General features: G+C 52.1%; 1 protein-coding gene across 1 annotated transcript in view; it reads right to left on the bottom strand.

The window, feature by feature from the left end:
• Positions 1 to 2,346: 2,346 nt before the first annotated feature.
• Positions 2,347 to 23,434, bottom strand: part of ZNF532 (zinc finger protein 532) — a 40,814-nt gene continuing 19,726 nt past the window's right edge. Inside the window, 8 exon segments of the mRNA XM_088527862.1 lie at positions 2,347 to 2,967; positions 3,553 to 3,603; positions 3,605 to 3,701; positions 4,282 to 4,394; positions 7,627 to 7,905; positions 10,693 to 10,855; positions 15,281 to 15,457; positions 18,344 to 18,525. Coding sequence (XP_088383988.1) covers positions 2,473 to 2,967; positions 3,553 to 3,603; positions 3,605 to 3,701; positions 4,282 to 4,394; positions 7,627 to 7,905; positions 10,693 to 10,855; positions 15,281 to 15,457; positions 18,344 to 18,525 — 1,557 coding nt within the window. The 3' untranslated portion in view covers positions 2,347 to 2,472.

The raw sequence follows: 23,434 nt of genomic DNA, 5'->3' as shown, positions 1-23,434 counted from the left end.
AGCCCCAGGCGCCCGGGCAGCGACGTGCGGCCCCGCAGCCCTGCATCCCGCGGGAGCAGCACCGCCTGCTCCGCTGCCTGCGTGTCCTGTGTGCTCCACGTGTCCTGCGTGTCCCACATATCTGTCAGGTTCCGTGTGTCCTATCTGTCCCAGGTGTCCCACGTGTCTCGCATGTCCTGTGTATCCTGCATGTCCCATGTGTCCCACATGTCCTGCGTGTCCCATGTGTGGTGTGTTCTGTGTGTCCTGTCTGTCACACGTGTCCCATGTGTCTTGCATGTCCCATGTCTCATCTGTCCCGCCTGTCCTGCGTGTCCCACATGTCCTATGTGTCCTGCGTTTCCTGCTTCCTGGCTCCTGCCCCCCCCGCCGGCCTTTCCAGCAGCTGCCAGCCCAACACTGATGGGCGCCTGCAAAGTGGGCAGGAGGGACAGGGCAGATGGGACGGGGCCCAGGGCTGTGACCAGGACCTCGTGCCCTGTGGCCATGGCCTGGAGGCTGCGCGGGGATGCACAGCGTGGGAGGAAACGTGTCCGTGCGGCACGGGCTCCGCTGTCACCCTGAATTCTACCTTGGCCCTGGGCAGATGGAAGGATCTTGGCGCGTATCAACCTCAGTACTGCTGCTCTCTCGACGTTTCGCCCGCCTGCAGCCCCGTTTCGACTTTGGCCTTCCCTGCTGGTTGGACCTGAGGCACTGTGTCGAGCACTTGAGCGCTCACGAGGGGCTTCAAGGCAGCAAAGGGAAAAGGATCCCTCTGCCAGGGCAAGGGTGGCTTTACACCCACTCGCCACCCTGGGGAAAGGGGTGCAGAGGGAAAGATACAGACAGGCAAACCTGCAGCGGAGGAGGCAAGTGACAGCAGGCATGAAGCCCTGTGACACAAACGGCCCCTGCAGATCTGTTTTGGTTCCAGCTGGACCCGAGAGAAGCAGCAAGCCCGTGCGGGAGCTGTCGCCCAGCCCAGCTCCACGGCCTTCCCGCTGCCCGCAGGCCTTGGCTCGCAGCAGAGGACAGCGGCCTGGGGCAGAGCCGCCCTTCGAGCTGCCCCCTGCGCGTAAACGCAGTGCGGACGCGTCCGGGCAGTTCAGGCCCTGCTGTCCACGTGCTGGGGACCGCGGTGCCGCCCGGGGCTCCAGCTCTGAGAAGAGCCTGGGAGCCTCCTGAGAGCTGAGTTACATATGGGGTAACTGGCACCTACCGACGAAGCAAAGCAAGAGTGGGGACCAGGCGAGAGTCGAACTAGTGCACCTGACACGCAGCTCCAAGGATGACACCAACATCTGCAGAGGAAGCTGAGAAGGGCTCTCATTCTTTCCCCAGCATTTCTGTCTTAAAATTGTTACAATTTAATCATTAATAACAGAATCTCACAAACCTTTAGGGGCAAAATGCTCCACATTTATTTACATATGAAATGTGTTTAATACAGTTATAATGGACGTAGTGTATAATAACATCTGACAGCAGCAAGACTTTTAAGGAACCGAACGATTACTACTGTATCTCATGCAGCTATCTATATACACACAATTTGTTTTTAAAAAAAGTACAAAATTTATTTAGGGATACATACAAGGTATAAAATGCAAAAACGAACTGGAAATGCAACTCTCACGGAGACCGGTGTGTGCGAGGGGCAGCGTGGGGCAGCGCCTGCTCGCGGTGCCGGTGACGGCAGCGACGCCGGAGGGGCTGCGCGGCACTGCGAGACACGGAGCACCGGGATGCTCGGACCCTGCAGTGAGGGCCCGCAGCCTCCACGAGCAGAAGGGAGAACATGAAATGCTGCTCACTTGCTTCTCTGTGATGGTTAATAAATTACACGACAAAAAACATCGTAATTATAAACCTAGTCCTCTAAGTTACATCTCCTGTGTTTGCCCCCGAGCAGCCCCGTGCATCCGTAACGGTTTGAGCTCCGCCTGGCAGCGCCGGCAGCTCCTCGAGGGCGCGCAGCCCTGCAGCCCCCATCCCGCAGCTCCCGTCCTGCCCGCGCAGGCCGCGGTGCCTGGCAGGAGGGTCAGAGCTCCCCGGGGCGCCGCCAAGGGCGGCCGGGCGGGAGGGCAGCGGCGGCCGGGCCGGCCTCCCCGAGCGCTGCCGCCAGCTCCCGGCCGCCCCCGAGCACCGAGCGGGCCTGGGAACAGCCCCAGCACCCAGCTCTGCGCCCAAGGAGCCTGCTACAAAAAACAGAAAGAGAACAAAAATCAGGTTTTCCACTAGATACCGATACAAACACGTAACAAAGAGTATAAAAGTTATTAGTTTAAATATATACAAACTCTTTCAACTCAAATACTGCTTTGATGTTTGGAGGATATAGACAATGAGGTGAAGAGGACACACTTATGCAGAATATATTGCAACAGCCTGACCAGTACTGTTAACACTATTATACGGTGAACTTTCTGTAACAAAAATGTCATTATTATTCCAATGTGGAGAGAGATTCCTGCGTCCCAAACAATCCCATCACTTTTCAGCTGAGCTCATCCTTTTTGACTTAATGAAGGCCATGCCATGTGTTCTCATGTGAGTATTTAAGGCCGCTTCAGTTTCGAACGTCTTTGCGCACACTTTGCACCTGCGGTCCGACACGGCGCCGTCAGGCGACTCGTCCTCGTGGTTGGGTTTGTTTTCTTGCTGATTATCCTCCCCAGAGCCATTCTGCTTCGACACTGGCTGAGGCTCCTTCAGCTTGTGCACAATGAAGAGATGTCTGGAGAGAGACACGTGGGACGTATAGCAGAGTCCACACTCCCTGCACTGGTATGAGGAGCCATCAGACTTATGCTGAGGAATATGTTCGTGAAACTGCAGAAGGTTTTCTGTTGTGAAGCCGCACACAGCACACTTGTGCACCTTAAAAACATTGATCTTCAGCTTCTTCAGTGGCTGAGTGATTGCGCCGCGCGGAGGCCTGAACTCCAGGATGGGCTCCTCCAATTTGCGCTTTGGACTGGGAACCTAAGGAAGACAAAGATGATTTCATTAACCATAAATAGAGAGTTCATGTCTTAAGTGTCTTGACTTGCAAACTTCAAAAACCTTCCCCAGTAAAACTTTGAAAAGGATGGTATTTGAAATCATACAAGTAACTACATAGTGTATATATTAGAGAATAAATATGTATTTTTTTACTATAAATCATATGTAAAACTTATTTTGCATCTCTGATCGAGTTATAGTATCTAAGGCACTGGATGGACCTGAGCAAGTATTTGCAAACAGAGCTGCATCCAACTGCACACGAGGCTGTATGTGGTGCAGAATAAACCAGCTCTGTAGGACACACCAGACCTCTCCAGGACAACCTCCAGAAACTACATTTTAATTATGTTTTTATTCATACATAGCGTTTCATGTAGCAGATCATCTCTGATTGTTAGACTAACATATTGTTGCCCTTAAAAACAGTCGTGCAAAAGACAACGAATGGCCCATTTTAAAAAACATCTGCACTTGTGCCTCTACTGTCAGCTCGGGGTATGATCTCACAGGTGGAAATTTTCACCGTACAGAACACTTGGAAGAATTTTTCTAAGTCATTACCTTTGTATCTTCTTTTACTTCCCTTTCTTCTATATTGGCTGATTCAGTCATTTTCTTTCACATCAGGGTCTTTAATGCCATGCATTAACTGAATATGTTTTTCCAGCATCAACCGTTTGGTGAAAGTTCGTCTCGAATCGGGGCAGTGCCTGCAGGAAGACAAGACAGACCCGCTGGGAGGGCAGCCCTGGGGAAGCAGCCTCAGGATCCTGAGCTACAACTGCTCTCTGCCAAGGGAGCACCCACCTGCAGGACAGGAATGGAGGGGCTCGCACAGAGCTTACACCATCTAGCTCATCTGATTGACATATTTTTCTATCAAATTATGTGTCACCTCTTCAGCTACTTAGATTTGATTAAGCATCTTTAGATGTTTCAAATTGTTTTATGTTAATACCAGCTTCCGTAGCCAGAATGCATCTGAGAGAAATCTAAAAACCAAATTTACCACTGTGAAAGGCAGGGGACCTCTCAATTCAGTCACATTCCTCATTTGCTTTGAAAGCACCTCAAAGGCAGCAAACTCCACTTGATGCATGTGCATTTGGAGTAGTTTGCTCTCTTTATGCATGCAGAACAGCCCAAATGTCACGGGCCATCTGCACATCTGTAACTAACTGATTAATCTGAATGAATGACACACTTGCTTTTATGCAGTCAAGAAGGAAATGCAGGGAAGAACACTCTGTCTCTATGTATCTTCAAAAAATAAATAAAAGCAGAACTTACGAGCATGTATAAACCTTCCTAATGCCTTTGTGTTTGATACGGTTGTGACGACATAAACTGTGGGACGAGCTGAAAGACTTGTCACATTGCCGACAAGGATGCTTCTTCATTTGCTTTGGAGAGGGGGAGAAAGAAGAAAAACACATCAGTTAGGAAGGGGAAGTGGAAGTAGCGCCTCCGCTGGGGCCTCTGGCACAGGAAGGCAGCGTGGGCGCCACGCTCGGCCTCCCGGCAGGCGGCTCCTGGGCCCGCTGCAGGCAGCGCCCGCCGCGGCGCCGCTCGCCCGTCCGCCCCGGTGGCCTGAGGCGCCCTGGCTGCCTCCGACCTGGCGGCGGAGCGAAGCAGAGGGCCCACGGCCGGGAAGGCAGCAGGGGTGAGACGTGGCCGGCCCTTAGGGACAGCTGAACGGCGGGAGGAGCAGGAGAAGGAACGGGAAGGCCGGGATGGGCCGTGGGATGTGCGGGAGGAGCAGCCCCTCGAGCCGCGGCGCCCGCTTCTGCCCGTGCACCCTTGGGACGGCCAGCGCGGCAGCGCCCTGGACGCCAAGGCTTGCACCAGCGGCCGTCCTGTCCTGCCACCCCGCAGCAACGGCACGGAGATACCCCTCTGTCTGCTTGCTTCCTTGCACAGGGATTTCTCGAGCTCCGATCTGTAGTTTTCTGATGCCTTGCAGCTCATACAGAAATGAAATACTGCTAATTTGGTTCCACTACTCTAAGCAAGGTCACCGAGTGGAGGACTCAGATTAACACTTAAACTCGGACCAATCTTGACTCTTCCAGAGAGCCATTCAATGTCCCTGTGCTGCAGCTCCAAGAACAGGCAGGTACCATTTTCCACAGAGAAAAATATTTAAGCTTTAGCTCGTTTGTCCTTGGCTCCTGAAGAAGTGACTGATTCCTAACAACGGAGACGTACGATAATCCATGGGGACATTTCAAATATGACATGAGTCATTCTGTGCCTAATCTAAAGTAATGATAATAATAATGATAAAAAATAACCCCTCAATTCTAAATACTAATCAGCTGGTTACACACATTTTTAAGGGACTGAAGAACCCCTTTTGTGCATGTTTGTTGTCTGCTCACTGCCCATCACGGTGCTGCTCACGCTGCCCGCGGCGGCTCCATGTGCACAGGACGAGCAGCAGCTTCTCCTGCGGGCAGCAAGGGGACGGCAGAGCGAGCACGAACCGCGGAACCACCCCTGCCCAGAAACACCCTTCTGCACAGAAACACGCTTGCACAAATGCTACAAAACGAGAGGTATTTCTGCGCAGCTGAGTGTGTGCAGAGACTCATGTGCGATGAGTGTCTGCAGGTCCCTCGCGTGACGGGGGCTCCGAACAGCTCACGGGCTCCACGAGGGCTGCAGCAGGCCCTTGTGCTGAGCACGGCCATGGAAAAGGGCTGGCAACCGCGGGAACTTCGAGAGGCCTGGAGGAAATGGAGCAACCGGTCCTTTACCACCAGTCTCGCAAAGACACAGCTGATTATTAATTTTAATATATATAAACCTGCCACTTTATCTGAAGAACAATTTTAATAGAGAATAAAATACGAAGTGCGAAAACTAAACACTGAAATAGGCCTTTAGGCCAATATCTGACCACGATAATTATCTAATGCTCCATATATACCTATACTATTCTTCTCCAACAGCAGCAGACTCATGCTGGAGTTACAAAGTCATCTTAAAAAACACAGAAACGGTTTGCTCTGTAACACAATCGAAATTGCACTTTTAAAAACAAATCTGTTCTGTTGAACGTGTGGTATTTTGAAGTGTTTTTCAATCATCTTTAGAAAACTTTTCAAATTCACTGGAAGAGAATAAAATTTGGTGAAAAGTTTTGACAAAAATCTGTTCACAGATCCTGCCTGCAATCATCAGGGTTTGTTAAAGATTTTACCTAGGAGCAGGAAGATTACTCACACAGATACCAACACTCATTTACCAATTTTTAACACCAGGTATTACAGAAAAATGCACAGTTTCTGTGTTCACAAAGAACTTGTGGAGCTGCTAATGGCACTGCTTAAAGATTGTCAAAATCTGGGAAACAATACGAACATTTAACGCTTTGGTGACAACTGCACGCACTGTTTTATCCTTTGTTCATTTTTACAGAGCTACAGTTGTTTCAGACATACTAAAATTCTCTAGGTTCCTCCTTGCTAAAAGATCAAATTTTACCAGTCACTAAGAAAAAAGAGACCACTCAGAAGGACCAGAGGCCACCACCATTATATGTCTTATCTCTATCGATCTACTTCCATCCGTATGGAGAGGAGAGGAGGCCGGATACCTATCAGAGTAATTTTCTAAATGATAAAAAAGGGAAGAAGACTGAATCTGCTATGAGGTCACATTTTCTACTATTCTTTTCCTTTTGAAGCCAAATTTAACAAGTCAATGTTGTAGCTCTTCCCTGCAAGCAGTAACAGAGGAAAATTGCTCAATTCCACTACTGTTCATCTGGGATCTTTAAAACATTTCACTTACTTGGAAGAGCAAGGACATCAAGCTGTCCTTGATGATTTGAGAATGCAGCATTCCCATGTTTTCCTTTCAATTAATTTTAAGAAAGCTCTCAAATCTAGCTCGTTTAAATAACATTTCCAATTGTTCAACTCAGCTGACTTGCTGACAGAACCTGCAAGCCTAAGAAACAGAAAACTGGCCTCACCTTAGAACGTGTGTACATTTTAAAATTAAATCCTATTTGTCATTCACTGGGCCAGCAAGACAAGATTTGATTCCCTAGATCAGGCAGTTAATGAATTTGCAAGAGACAAGAAACTATGGAAGGCTTGAAGGAGGAAAAAGAATCTGGATATGGCTCAGAAGAAATGCTGGAACACCTTTCCCTCTTGGAGGAATTTTTTGCACTGGGTGAACAAGCCTGCAATTAACTGAGAATGTGTGGATTTCCTCACTACATAGAAAATGACAAAAACTAAGCAGCATAAAAGAGCAATGTGCAACAGAGATGAGAAAACAGAAGAATAATGATGGAATTTACAGGAACATCTGCAAAGGTTAGATATTAGGAAAATATACTGAATGGAAAGAGTAGTCAAGCATTGGAACTGGCTGCCAAGGGAAGTGGTGGAGTCACCGTCCCTCGCAGTGTTGAAGAAACATGCAGAAGAGGCACCTAGGGACATGGTTTCGCAGGATGGCGTTGAAGGATTTACAGTTGGACTTGATGATCTTGAAGGTCTTTTCCAACCAAAATGATTCTATGATTCTATGAAATACACTACTAAATTGGAAAAAAAAAAACCTTCTTATTTCAGGTTTCACTCACTATTCTGTAATTTCATATTACTCACTTACCTTTCCATGTTCTTTCCTCATGTGGGAGATGTAAACATCCCTCTGAGTGAAGAGCCTATCGCACTCCCAGCACGTCCAGCCAGGATTGGTAACCTTTTTAGACTCTGCTTTCTTCATGGGCGAAGACAATTTCCTCTCTAATTTTTCTGTTCCGTTGACCGATTTTGTGTCCTCTTTGTTGTGACTGGCTGAGTTCTGCATTGTAGGTTTAGTACTGAGAGGCAAATGTATTCCCAGGTTTGGTGGCCCCTCAACACTTTTCAACGTTCCATGCATGGACTACAATAAAAAAAAATGTAAAAAAATTAACATAGATGTAAAGTAACTAACGTAGAGGTTACTGTTGTATTGTCAAAATACAGACCTGCACCTCAAAATGCAAATTCAGGCCTCTGAAAAGCCTTAATTTATTTCATTGTTATATTACAATTCAGAACCACATTCTAATTTAAAAAAAAAAAAGATGAAAGAAAAGCAAACTCTAGCATTAGCAGAAACTATCAACAACAGTAACAGACACCAAACATAACTAAAAAGTAGTTTTCTTCAGTGGTCTGATATTTTTATGAAAACTGAGACTGTTAAAATGGCTGTTTAATAGGGAGAAAGAAAAAAGGCTAAAGTTACGTTAAGTTTAATTCTCACTTTGCTTGCCTAATCCGATTAACTGAGCATCTTCATTTCAAACGATGCTCTCACGGATGGCCAGGTTTGTTTGCTGACTAACTTTGATTTGGCACATGGGGAAAGGAGAGCAGAGCAGGCCGCTCCGGCGGGAGGCCGCGGCGCTTCGCGTGAGGCGGCGCTGCGGGCGCAGCGAGCGCTGCCCCCCACGCGGCCCGCGCGGTGCTGCCTGCCCGGCTGCCCTCGCCGCCAGCGACGCCTCCTCGTTGCTGCATCCCCACACCAGGCACTAGGTGAACACCGGCTCTCCCGCCTCCCGCCCGGCCGTGCCGGCGGCCCCGCAGTCAGGCCGAGCGGCACCCCGGCCGCGGAGCTGCCGGGCGCCAAGGCGCTGCTGGCGGGCGCCGTGATGAAGGCCCTCGCCCGCCCCGAGGCCTGGCCCCGGCACGGGCACCTCGAGGGGCGTCCGCGCTGCCCTCCCGCAGAGCCCTCCCAGGGGGCACGTCCAGGCTCCCGAACGCAACTGCTCTTTCTGCAGGTGACCCTGGGCACCAAAAGCTCTCAACGCACCCTCAAGTCACAGAATACGAAATGCTGCAAGGTGCTTTAAACAAAACCCTTGCCGTTTATTTCCTTATTTCACCAAAAAGCACAGAACATCAGCACGCTGCAGGCAGAGCTGGGGGCGTTACACCTCCTGGCCAGACCCTCGCCACTCGTGCCCCTGGCTGTTGCAGTGCTCTTGTAGCAGCCATTAGAGCAAAACGAGACATGTATTTTGCCACAAAGACACACTCCCATCTGCAGGAATGACTCTGGGTTATTTCTGCAGCCTTAAACAACCTCCTCCTGAGCGTCTCGTCCCTTTCTGCTATTTCCAGGCAGGTCTCCTCCCTGAGGGCTCATGTCTAGCCATATCAAACCATTACTCGTCGTGTGGCGGGGCCGAGTGCCCTGCAATCCTGTCCTGCCTGGTGCTACCCTCACCCGTCTCCGCCGGTGGCTCCCTCCTGCCCAGGCCCTGCAGCCCGTCCGACCCGTCGCACGTCCCGCAGGCTGCGGCACTGCAGCACCTGGGAAGGAAGGTGCCGACGCTGCACGCGAGCTCTGTCCTCACGGGCCCCTGCGGTGAAAGGTGCCGAGCAGCCCAGCGGGCAGAGGTACCAACACGGCCAGGGCAAAGCACAGGCACCCCAGCCAAAACGCGCCAAGGCGCCTGCCTGAGAACAGCTCCTGCCACCCGCTCACGCTGCTTTCTGCTCTCGAGGAGGTTAGTGCCTGCCCACAGGTGTAACGACAAGTTTACAACAACACCTGAATCAAGAAGACGAATGCACGCCTACATGAATAAGCAATATATGAATTTGCCTAGTTAGTTAAAAAAGCAATGATTACAAGCAGATCAAAAGAAACTGAAAATTGGACTTTTCATTGCTGCATGACAGGACCAATTAAGGTATCTAGCAAAAATTTTGGGATGATTCTTAAAGTAAACAGGAACTAGTTCAAAAGCAAAAAAGACCTGGTGCTTGTGAACACCTTGGTCTGCCCTCTATTACCTGTCTAGCCTTTAAAATCAGCCATTTTCCCAGGATTTTTTTTTCAATGCAATCTTAAAAATCATCAAGGTTGCAAGTGCCACAGTTGAGGCTAAAATACAAAACACTGGCTTTAGCAACAAGAAAAGGTACATGATTTTTTAAAACGTTGTATATTTTACTGAATCCTTTATGTTATTACAAAACAATCCAACTCTGTTAAGTGCCACCTCTCTATATTGTCATACTTAGTGGTGCAAATAACTTTAGCCGTGGCCCAGTGCCTCCTGATCAAGCTAATAAAGAATAATAAACTTTTCCACTGTTAACCTGATTTGCTGATTTTAAGATAAGGTAAGTAAGCATATTTAAAAATAGATAGCTAACCAATTCTAGTCAAGGGACTGATGATTCTGAGTAACTTAATTTGCAAGTATTTGCAACAGAAAATGTTCTCCAGTAAAGCCATTCATTTGGTTGCAAGGATATTTATGAGCTAAGCCAGTAAGGTTTTCTTCAAAGTGTGCATGCGTTTGTGTATGTGTGCACACACACACACAGACACACACAAATGTATTCCCAAATCTCCTGTTCCCACCACACAGTTCTGGAAACCAAAGGCTTGATTCTTGCAATGCACTCAGTGCCACCAGCCACCAACAGGAATAACGATACTAGGAATGTTGTTCCTAAGGCTCAGGGCTTACTAGGACTGGACTAGCTTATCTCACTACACCCAGTATTATTTTTGATTAAATGACATACTGACTGCAATGCACTGAGATATTATGGCTGCATCAAAATCAATATTCATATAGAAAAACTTCTGTGCCTTTTAGAGCATTTTCTGAAAGCGTGTGCTACATGACAAATCTAGCAATGAAAGGAGAAAATGCCTACGAACCTTTATATGATCCATCATAAGCTGCTTCTGTGCATATAGAAGGGAACAGTCTGGACACTTGAAAACAGAGACCTTCTGGTTCTCAATGTGCTGATCGAAGTGGCGATAGAGCAAAGGTTGTAGAGTAAACACAGTGTCACACATGGAGCATTTATAGATTATTCTAAAACCAGAAGTACAATAAATAATGTCAGTTGTGTTGAGGACCAATGTGAAAGAATCACGTTGGTATTTTACCCAACAGAGATAAGGTCTGACATGTTTAAGCAACCGCATCTGATTGTCTGAAGCACAATTAAAATGAAACTAAATCAAAACAGCCTCAAATATCAAAATAAAGGTACAATCAAAAAACAGACCAAAACCATTACACAGTGCAGACAAGAAGCCAAAACTCACCAGCACGCACCAGCTACATACCACCAGCTCAGGAGTGGAACATCCTGACTTCTTGAGCTTACATTATAATTAAAGGATGAACAACGTAACTGCTTCAGGTGGTGAGGGCAGTATGTTGAAGGAGATATCGTTTTGATCATAGTCAGTAAAATACTTCACCATTAGTTTATTTTCAGCAATATAGAACATGGTTTTGAATCTTGGCCGGACTGCGGCTTCCCTCCCTCAGCCAGGGGAAGCTGGAGCTTCACACGACGACAGTTCACATTTCGCCACTAGGATCCCTTAAGGATCGGTCTTGATCTACCCAGGAAACGAAGAGACACCCCCAAAAACACAATTTCTGGCTGAAGAGGTACATTAAATAAACTGCTTTGAAGTAGCAACAAGTGTGCTAATTACAGAGAACTAGATAAATATTGCATGCTAGCAGCACAGTCCTGCCAAGTGAAAACGATAGCCAAATTTCTGAATCATAAAACCGTAGGAAAGTTATTAACCTGAAAACAGGTATTTTACCTGAAACCTCTATCTTAGCAGACCTTTGTCAAGTGACAAGCAGACAAACAAGTGGTCAAGTGACCAACAGACAAAAAGAAGACTGAAACCTAAGTCCAGTCCTCTCCTCTAAGCACCCCAGCAGCTACCATGTAACAACAGCTTGAAGTTTACTTCATTTTCCTCATGAGTTTACTATGAAAGTCACAAGTCTGAATTGTTCTAGGCAATAATTTACTTGATATTTTGCTTGTTGATTTTGCTTATCTGTACATCTGATTCTGTTAAGAACTGCTTCGCTCCCCCTAAAAAGCAAGTGTCAAACTGTAACTCTCATGCAGGTGTTTTTAAATAGTAAAAGAGTGGTTTTATCCTTTGAGAAACATCACTTCTTTATATAAATGGGGAAACGGAGGGCAGGCAAGCGCCGGGGAAGCCCAACGCGCGGTCGCTCGGACGGGACGCGCGGTGCCTGGCACCATCGCAGGGCATCCCGATGCCGTCAGCTGGGCCGAGCCCTCCCTCGGACGCTGCCTTCCATTGAAAACCTGCCTTGGCACAACACTGAATGTTCTCCTTATTCACCTAAACATGCAAGCCCCTTTCTATATCCATTAACCAACAGCTTCCAAGGCAGGTGGTTCAAAGAGCGCTGAGCCCTGGCATTTGAGATAACACGGAGGAGAGGGCACTGCCTCCCCACATGGACCCACGGCCGTGTCCCAGCAAGCCCCATTCCCACAGACACGAAGGCTGATTCAGCCTGACTCCCACAGACAGGATTCTGATTCAGCCTGATTCCCACAGACAGGATTCTGATTCAGCCTGATTCCCGCAGACAGGACAAGCAGACCCGGGGCCCCGGCCCACGTTCAGCTGGAGCTCACGGGTCCTCCCAGCTGCCCGAGCTGCTCATGGCAGGGACACCCATGACCCTGGCACTGCCACCACCTCCTGAAGGAAAACCAGCCCCCAGGGCCCAGCGCCGGGTGGGAGCCGAGAGGCACCTGCCTATGGGGTAACCTTCAAGAGCCACGTCTCAAAACGTGGGGCTGGGCCCTCCTGACACCCATGTGTGCAGACAGCTCCAGGTTTCGGACACAGGAGGCTGCTGCACGCTTCTTGGATGTGTTTTAAATCTTCACGGCAGAAAAAGAGCCATTCAGACGGACTTACATAATCCTATCTGCCGTGTGATATATTTGCTTCATTTTGATTATGATTTTTTTAACCCTTTACAATGTATGCCAGCCATATGCAACAGGAAAGAGAGGTTCTATGACCCAGATAAATCAGTAGTGGCAGATTTGTCAAACATGAAAACAGCTCTTCAATTACAAACACAGAACATTACTGCAGATAAAGGAGAATTAGAGAGCTGTCACAAACACTTAATGGCACCCCATCAATGTATTTTAGAGACATCCTCAGAAATCATCTGACATAAATAACCTGAAATATTTTCCTTTCCAACTTGCTACTAAGAAGCATGAATACATTTAGTTAATCCTGAGGCAATCCCCAGGTCCTCATGGCCGGGAATAACCTTCATTAAACGGGGACACTGGTCAGTGCAGGCGCCGCGGGACCCTGTGGCACCTCCCAGCAGCCGCTGGGCACGGACTCGGATAACGGCCGGAGAGCGCCCGGGCTGCAACGCTAAACCTGGGGCAAACCAGCGCGGACGACACTTCTCAAAACCTTCAGGCTGCTTATAAGCAAATTTCCAGAAGCTCATAAAATAATTATGAGCATATCTATATGAAAACTAAACTAATGCAAAATGTTTAATAACAAAGTAGCCTAGAAACCATTCAAAAGATCCAAACTCAGGTCAGAAAACCTTTTGCACCTCTCATTTTCTTATTTCTTACATGAAATACCTTCCACAACTGACTCTTTCAATCATTTGTTTTTTTTATTCGATGAAAACTGTGGACATCTAAAATTTTGGATGAGATGTTGGTATTTCTGAGCCTACTGCTCAAGATGCCATCCTGAATTAAAGGTACCATTTGCTACCACGGCAAATGTCAATCTTGTCTCAGAAACAGGAAGTTTGTTGCTCTTTTGCTTTGATGGAGGTTTAAACCTCCTAGAGAACGGCACTTCTGTCGACACATTGGAAGGAACCGAGTTAATCTGGCCCCGTGACATCTGCTCTACCCTATGGGGCTGTGGGGCTCCTGGTTGGTGACACTGGTGACTCAGACCACTGCGTCTGGAAGGCCACGGCTGCCACTGAGGGGATCTGACCCCATTTTCAGATTATCTGCAGCTCCCACCGAGCTCAGCTGCATCTGAGCTCCCACTGACAGCCCCTGAGAATCCGGGAATTGGGCACTTTGAACTCAGCCCTGAAGCTGAATTCCTAATCAATACTGATATTCCACAGGATTCTTCTGCTTTCTCCAGCAAACCACTAACTGCCTTTATGTCTCACGACCTAACTGCAGAATGGAAAACGTTCTGCCATAACCCAGCTGGAAAAGGTTTAATGGCAGGCACATTGCTTTATAACAGTCTTGGGGAAGCAAAAACCCGGTCACCAGACCCAAAATGTGGCTACTGCTGAAGAAAAAAGAGCAGCGCGAGGCAGGAGGGCCGGTCACACAGGAGAAACAGCAGCAGCGAGGGAGCAGCGGCCTGGCCGGGAGGGCTGCGCTGCAGAGCTCTGCCTGCGACCCGCGAGAAACCCCAGCTCCCGTGGGCAACCCCAGCTCCTATGGGAAACCCCAGCTCCTATGGGAAGCCCCAGCTCCCATGGGAAACCCCAGCTCCTATGGGAAACCCCAGCTCCCGCTGGAAACCCCAGCTCCCTCAGGAATCGCACAATCCCAGAGTGGTTGAGGTTGGAAGGCACCTCTAGGGATCACCCAGTCCAGCCCCTGCTCCAGCAGGGACACCCAGGGCACGGGGCACAGGGTCCATCCAGGCGGGTTGGAGATCTCCAGGGCAGGAGCCTCCACAGCCTCTCTGGGCAGCCTGTGCCAGGGCTCGGGCACCCCCACAGCAAAGAAGCTATTCCTCACATGGACATGGAGCTGCCTGGGGTTCAGCTTGTACCCGCTGCCCCTTGTCCTGACACCGGCCACCACGGAGAAGAGTTTGGCCACATCCTCCCTCCATCCTCCCCTCAGGTGCTTGTCCATGTTGATCAGATCCCCGGGTATTTCTGCACATTGACCAGGAAGCCCCGGCTCCCGCGGGCTGAAGGCGCTGGCGGGACCGCGGTGCTGCCTCGAGCGCCGCTCTGGGAGCCACACGCGACATCGTTCTGCTCTGCCCTTCCAGGCAGGTGCTACGAACATCTCTACTTCGGTGCTGAGCTGCCTGAGCTGCTCCTTTAAAAATCACTTTACCTTACAGTAAAATCCATGTGAAATAATTGGATTAAAAACAAGAGTGCACAACACAGACCAGTAGCTTGCCTGAAATGTTTTCCTAATTACCATATTATGATCTTGCAGTGTTCCATTTAAAACATTGTCAAAACCATTGCAATCACTATGTTCTTGGAAACCTAACTGCCATCTAAAACCTCCAAGAATATGTACCATGCACCACCCCGCACACCCAGCAGTACGGCAGCATGCACAGCACGGCGCTTCCGCGTTACAAACACAGAGGAAATGCAACCCCACAGTTATCAAACGGCAGGCAAGCGCAGTAAAAGATGAATTTTGCTTACTTTGGTTCGCCTATCTTGATACCCGGGTGCTGTGTGTAGGCATGGGAATGTGTGCTGGGAGCAGACTTAAATGCCATGGGACAGATAGGACACTTGTAAAAGACTTCACAGTGAGAACCTTGAATGTGAGACTTGAGAGCCGCCACATCAGAGTAGACGACATTGCAGTGCACACAGCTGCAAAGAGAGGGGAGAAGAGTCAGTCCGGCCGAGCAAAACACAGGCTTCAAAGAAAAGGAATCAACACGGATTTTCAAGCGAGTGGAAGAGGTAAACCTATATATACAAATGGATAAAACTACACTGTTCTGCCAATGTAAAAGTACAGAAAACATACTGAGAATTAATCACAGACTGTGTATCAGAAAAGAGGAAAAAAGAAGTTACCCAAAGATGATTTGAAAATTGAAGAGAGTATAAGAAGTAACCCAAAGATGATCTGATATATGAAGAGTACATTTTTACGGCATTACAACAAACAGAGGAATATTGTATTGATTGTAAAAAGAATGCTTAAATCCTCTGCAGATTTGTAAAGAGATTTTACAAAATGCAGTTTTATCTCATCCAATGGATTATGCAAAGCACACCATAGTAATTTAGAAAGTACTACCAAAATGGAAAATCAGCAAGCAAAACATTGCTCCCATTCCCCTTGCTTAGATTTTATGAAAACATACTGATGATGATTTTATGACAAGTGATTAAATCAATGCTTGGATTAAAAAAAAAAAACAGTAAATTTTAATTCAGGATAATTAAACTGGAGCTCTATAATCACATGAGTGTATCAGATTGTTTTCTGAAAATATTTTTCAAAAACATACTTCTGCAATGTCGAAAATTTGTGAACTTCCCGCATCTATTCTAAAATAAAACAATTAAAAATTGAATTAATATTAATAGTAATTTCTATACACAATGGCCCCATTTATGCCACCCATCTCCAATGCTACATGCCACCAGAAAAGTGCAAGAACACACTGCCATGAACAACTACAAGATAATCTGTGAAAATTCCTGACGAGCACTATTTTTCAGTGAGGGATTTACAGTTTAAAAGGCTTCAGCCCCTCAAACGTGTTAATTTTGGCTTATTTCATGGTAGTTTTTGCCATATAAACACCAAGCAATTTTTAGATATTCTGTTTTACAGCCTTGGTAACTGCAATAAAGCATGAAACCCACCAATGTCCTGCACACTGGCCTCCTGTTTCCCTTTGTGCAAAGTACCACCTCTGTTGTTTGGGGAATGCCAGCCTCTTTTTTAAGCACTTAGTTTACATTCTTAATACCATCATTACACACGCACACACACGGCTACCTTGCCCCCCCTCCAATACGTCCTCATTCTGGGGACATCCCTTCCCAGCCCGATGCTCGGTCGCGCTCGGCGCCGGCTGCGTCACCGCGGCAGCGCTCCGTCTCGCCTCCCGCCCTCCTTTCGCCCCGGGGTCCAGCTCCCATCTGGACTTTATTCTCCAGCGACATGAGATAACGACTGATCCACGGCTGTGTATCAGCACCGCCCTTAATGCCCAGCCTGCCCTTCGGGGCTGCTGGAACCATTTGCTTGCTCCTAGCTTGCGGGGATGTATCTAAGCGTGAGTGTTTCAGCTGCTCCATTTCAAATAATCTGCTTGAGCTGCTGAAATCACACTGGCCTCACCCAGGCCCTCCAGAAAGGCAAGAAGGGTGAAGCTTCTCCTCGAAAGTATCCACAGAGATGAGAAAATGAGGAGAAATTCGGGAAGTAAAAATATTTCTCTGGATACTGCTTTTCCTTGACTGCATTTTTGATTTAGTTTCATTGTATAAAGAACTTTTCACACAGCAAGGCATGAGATTTTTTTTAAATTGACACTGTCACGATTTGCAGGGGCCTTTGGTGCTCCTGGTTCAGGCGTGAGCCCCTGAGGAAGGTTTGGTCCTAGGGGCAAACCCAAGATGGGCAGAGGGAAGGTGCCGTGCAGTGTCTGCAACAGACCCATAAGGAGTTCAGGCAATAAGGACCATTGCCTGAGCAAAGAATAAGCAGAACGATCCCAAGGAACCCCGAGAGGGCTGGAGCCGGGTGCAGAGCCTGATCCGAGCAGGAGGAGCCTGCGGGAGCAGCTGGCGCCGCGCGGGGTGGACGCTCCCTGCGCCAGCAGCAGCTTCCCCTCCGTCCCGGCCCGTCCCAGCGCCCCGGGGCAGCGCCCTGAGGGCCGGAGCTGCCGCGGGTCCCGGCCACCCCGCGCGGTGGGACGGGGCGCCCAACTGTGCGAGCGGCGCTGAGCGAGCCCTGCGGCCGGCTGCTCCCCCTGCCCCGCGCCGCTGCCCACCGTGGCCAGCAAAGCTCTAGGGCGGCACAATCTCCCAAATCTTCCAAAACGTAGAATTTCCATGAAATGCCTCCGCTCCCCATTTTCTCAGGACGTGGCTGTGGGGGAAATGCAAGAACCCGCGAGGAAGCGATGAGGAATCAGGGAGCAGCCAGCGGCGGCACCAAGGGGGAGCCGCCAGCGGGGCGGCTGGGGCACGCGCGCGGGCACCACGTGCTGCTCCGCGGGGTGCAGGATGTGCAGCGACCGCGCGGGCACCACGTGCTGCTCCGCAGGGCGCAGGACGTGCGGCGACCGCGCGGGCACCACGTGCTGCTCCGCAGGGCACGGGACGCGCGGTAACCCCCACGCGGCCGAGAGCAGCTCTCAGCAAAGCGCCCTGGAAACGGCCCCGCTCGCAGAGCGCAGCCCGGCTCGGCTGGGCTCCGAGAGCCTCAAACCCGGACCGTACACCCGAGTTCCCAGCCTAGACACCCTGCGCTCCCGAATCTGCCGGCTCACGGCTCACTGAGGCCGGCTAATATCCCCGTTCCGTAACTCACAGGAGCAGCTGGCCAAAACAGAGCTGAAGTCTAATGCAGGATGTATTCCAAAATTTGTAGTACTAATAGCATTGTTGCCATGACTACTTTAAACCAATGAACCCCGCGCTCTACAAACAATGCTTATGAAAATGAGAAATTACTTTGAAAGCATAAATTATATATAAATTGACAACGAAAGTAATCATTATACTGACCGAAAACCAACTCTTCGTGTATAATGCAGGCAGTTCTTAGTGACATGGGTCTGGAAGTGGACAGATCTGCAGATTGCTCCACATTCGGGACACGTGTATGGAGATTTATGCTGATGGATTCTCTGGTGTGATGCAAAACTGCACTGGTTAGGAAGCAGCATCTGGCAGATATTGCATGTCTTCTAAACGACAAACCAAATAGATGAAACAAAAGGTTTGGTTCAGCTACATATCATTTCTTGTGTCAAGCACTGTAATATATTAAAGAAAAGGTTAGAAGTTATGACTGTGAACCAAAAGCATCAGAGAAATTCTAACCGCAAATCTTGCCAGACAGAGGCAGTGCATCAACATTTTGGCCCACTCTGGTACAACAAAGCTCTTTCACGAACACTGGCCGTGAGAGACACCATACGATTAATACAGATTCTAGGTAGGCCCCCCACGGAATTACCTTAATAGTGCAAAAATCCTATGCATAACCTCAAACTCATAGCATATGGTTTTAACTCAGTGCACACATGAAAAAAACAAAAGCATATTTATTTCCTTTGATCCTTACTCTGATTCTAATGATAATATCCATAAATTCTAATGATAATATCCATAAAAGCAGTGACCTAGGGTATTATCAAGCAGAATGTGAATAGATAATACTTTTCTCAGACAAGAATACATCAAAACATTGCATATTTAAATAAAAACTCTAGATACGCAAAACTAGAAAATTTTTCTTCAGAAGTGCTTAAGTTATCTCCTAAACTATTACTCTCTAGTGTTGTTACAGAGCCACAACCAAAGGGGCTGATCACTTGCCAGGCGGGCGCCAGGGAGGCTCCCAGGGTGCCGGTGCCAGCCCCGAGCAGAGGCAGCGACGCGGCCCCGGGAGCCGGGCCGGCCGCTCCGCTGGGCCGCGCCGGCCGCACACGGACCCTGCCCGCACACGGACCCCAGGCTGCACACGGACCCCTGCCCGTACATGGACCCCGGGCCGCACACGGACCCCGGGCCGCACACGGACCCCGGGCCGCACACGGACCCCGGGCTGCACACGGAGCCCAGGCCACACACGGACCCTGCCCGCACATGGACCCCAGGCTGCACACGGACCCTGGGCTGCACACGGAGTCCAGGCCGCACATGGACCCCGGGCTGCACACGGACCCTGCCTGCACACGGACCCTGCCTGCACACGGACCCTGCCCGCACACGGACCCCGGGCCGCACACGGACCCCGGGCTGCACATGGACCCCGGGCTGCACACGGACCCTGCCTGCACACGGACCCTGCCTGCACACGGAGCCCAGGCTGCACACGGACCCCGGGCTGCACACGGACCCTGCCCGCACACGGACCCCGGGCCGCACACGGACCCCGGGCTGCACACGGAGCCCAGGCCACACACGGACCCTGGGCCGCACGCGGACCCTGCCCGCATGCGGACCCTGGGCCACACATGGACCCCTGCCTGCACACGGATCCTGCCCGCACACGGACCCCAGGATGCACACGGACCCTGCCCGCACACGGACCCTGCCTGCACACGGACCCCAGGCTGCACATGGACCCCGGGCTGCACACGGACCCCGGGCTGCACACGGACCCTGCCTGCACACGGAGCCCAGGCTGCACATGGACCCCGGGCTGCACACGGACCCCGGGCTGCACACGGACCCTGCCTGCACACGGATCCTGCCCGCACACGGACCCCAGGCTGCACATGGACCCCAGGCTGCACATGGACCCCGGGCTGCACATGGACCCCGGGCTGCACACGGACCCTGGGCTGCACACGGACCCTGCCCGCACGCGGACCCCGGGCCGCACATGGACCCCGGGCTGCACACGGACCCCGGGCTGCACACGGACCCTGGGCTGCACACGGACCCTGCCCGCACACGGACCCCGGGCCGCACATGGACCCCGGGCTGCACACGGAGCCCAGGCCGCACACAGACCCTGGGCTGCACACGGAGCCCAGGCTGCACACAGACCCTGGGCCGCATGCGGACCCTGCCCGCACACAGGCCGCGCAGGCTGCCCTGAAGGCAGCTCTGCTTCACTGCAGGGCTTCTACGGGTATTTACACAGGGGAAATGGGCTCCAAGAGAGAAAGAATAACATAAAAGAGTAACGCGGGGCAAAAAGCAAAAGCCCCAAATCAATGCCTAAAATAAAAATCAAACCAGCAAATCTTATAGGTCTTAAACTGTAAATCGAAGATTATAGCGTTTTGGTGTTTCTCAGCTTTTTTTTTTTTTTAATAAAAACAAAGCAGTTCATTTCCAATGAGAAATCAGAATGTCACTGTTGAAATGATTTAAGACTTATAAAATTAATACTGTTGCTTTTGGTTTGGACTTAGCAATCTCTTCAGTGACTTGCAAATACCTGAAAATAAAACTAAGGCTCCTTCATGACATGGGCATTTCTGAGCAGATTGGCCTATATTAAGAAACGTTTTCCTGAAGGCTCTTGCACATGTGTTTTGCCAGAATACAAAGTGAAACAAAATCCCCAGAGCTGTATTAAAATGATTCACAGTCCTATGTAGAAAGAAAACCTAAAATAAATAATTTGGCCGTCAAGTTTTTTCTCACATAAAGCCGTTTCTTTCTTTCAGGTGGGTACTCCATGAGGAGTCACCTCCTCCCTCCCGTTCAGGCTACTCGTCTCACCCTCCCTGGAAAAGCAGCAGGATCCAGAGGAGGTGAGGGCGGAACGGCAGCCCCGGCGCGAGCAGCGTCACGCGGAGCAGCGCGGCGGCCCCGTCGGTGCACACGCTCCTCTCACCCTCACCCTAAGGCAGCAAACGCTACTAGTCACTTCAAGAAAGGATTACCTTGCCCAAAAGAGCTCTGTTTAACAAGGACCTAAAACGAATTCTTAAAGAGCTTAGCAGTTTATCAGCACAGCGATATTATCTAAGAACTGCTGCATTTTCCTATTAGGATCTGTACACCTTTTTTCCCCCTCAGAATATCTTTATCCAAAGAAGACCATTTCACAGGACACGGAAACAGCGGCTGAGGCACGGCAGCCTCTCCCGCCTTGGCTTCGGCCTGCGCGTTGGCGCTTCAGCCTGCGCGTTGGCGCTGCAGCGCCTCGAAGGAGCAGAGCGCGGGGCTGAGCCCGACCCGTGCGACGGCGCCGCGGGAGGGCGGCCTCCCCGAGCGGGACGCGGGGAGCCAGCCCGGGGCCGGGATCCGCTCGGGCACCACGGGCACCTGCGGAGCCAGCCCGGGCCGGGATCCGCTCGGGCACTGCGGGCACCTGCGGAGCCAGCCCGGGCCGGGATCCGCTCGGGCACCGCGGGCGCCTGCAGAGCCAGCCCGGGGCCGGGATCCGCTCAGGCACCACAGGCACCTGCGGAGCCAGCCCGGGCCGGGATCCGCTCGGGCACCGCGGACACCTGCGGAGCCAGCCCGGGGCCGGGATCCGCTCAGGCACCACAGGCACCTGCGGAGCCAGCCCGGGGCTGGGATCCGCTCGGGCACCACGGACGCCTGCGGAGCCAGCCCAGGGCCGGGATCCGCTCGGGCACCGCGGGCGCCTGCGGAGCCAGCCCAGGGCCGGGATCCGCTCAGGCACCGCGGGCGCCTGCGGAGCCAGCCCAGGGCCGGGATCCGCTCGGGCACCGCGGACGCCTGCAGAGCCAGCCCGGGGCCGGGATCCGCTCGGGCACCGCGGGCACCTGCGGAGCCAGCCCGGGGCCGGGATCCGCTCGGGCACCGCGGGCGCCTGCGGAGCCAGCCCGGGGCCGGGATCCGCTCGGGCACCGCGGGCGCCTGCGGAGCCAGCCCGGGGCCGGGATCCGCTCGGGCACCACAGGCACCTGCGGAGCCAGCCCGGGGCCGGGATCCGCTCGGGCACCGCGGGCGCCTGCGGAGCCAGCCCAGGGCCGGGATCCGCTCGGGCACCGCGGGCGCCTGCGGAGCCAGCCCGGGGCCGGGATCCGCTCGGGCACCGCGGGCGCCTGCGGAGCCAGCCCAGGGCCGGGATCCGCTCGGGCACCGCGGACGCCTGCGGAGCCAGCCCGGGGCCGGGATCCGCTCGGGCACCACAGGCACCTGCGGAGCCAGCCCGGGGCCGGGATCCGCTCGGGCACCGCGGGCGCCTGCGGAGCCAGCCCGGGGCCGGGATCCGCTCGGGCACCGCGGGCGCCTGCGGAGCCAGCCCAGGGCCGGGATCCGCTCGGGCACCACGGACGCCTGCGGAGCCAGCCCGGGGCCGGGATCCGCTCGGGCACCGCGGGCGCCTGCGGAGCCAGCCCAGGGCCGGGATCCGCTCGGGCACCGCGGGCGCCTGCGGAGCCAGCCCGGGGCCGGGATCCGCTCGGGCACCACGGACGCCTGCGGAGCCAGCCCGGGGCCGGGATCCGCTCGGGCACCGCGGGCGCCTGCGGAGCCAGCCCAGGGCCGGGATCCGCTCGGGCACCGCGGGCGCCTGCGGAGCCAGCCCGGGGCCGGGATCCGCTCGGGCACCGCGGGCGCCTGCGGAGCCAGCCCAGGGCCGGGATCCGCTCGGGCACCGCGGGCGCCTGCGGAACCAGCCCAGGGCCGGGATCCGCTCGGGCACCACGGACGCCTGCGGAGCCAGCCCGGGGCCGGGATCCGCTCGGGCACCGCGGGCGCCTGCGGAGCCAGCCCAGGGCCGGGATCCGCTCGGGCACCGCGGACGCCTGCGGAGCCAGCCCGGGGCCGGGATCCGCTCGGGCACCGCGGACGCCTGCGGAGCCAGCCCGGGGCCGGGATCCACTCGGGCACCGCGGGCACCTGCTGCGAGGCCGCACACTTGGCCCAGCTGCCCAGGCTGCGGCTCTGCGGCCGCCGGGGGCTGACGTCGCCTTCAGCACAGGCCTTGCCCACAAGCCCAACTAACCACAACTCCCTCTAGAACACACCACTTTATCTGGCTTTGGTGCCGTTGCCATAATTTGTCTTTTGCCATCTAGGAATTAATAAACACTAACACAACACTGGAGAATCCACAATGTTCTCTGATTACGTAAGAAAATGACAAAACAGAACTTCTTACTGAAGCAACAGAAATATTTGAGTTTTTCAGTCCTTCCACCGAACCTCAGGCCC

The sequence above is a fragment of the Tinamus guttatus genome, unplaced genomic scaffold, assembly GCF_059628265.1.
Source record: "Tinamus guttatus ecotype Peru unplaced genomic scaffold, ASM5962826v1 Tinamus_guttatus_pri_ptg000293l, whole genome shotgun sequence".
Lineage (NCBI taxonomy): Eukaryota > Metazoa > Chordata > Aves > Tinamiformes > Tinamidae > Tinamus > Tinamus guttatus.
This window is presented reverse-complemented; position numbering and strand designations above follow the sequence as displayed.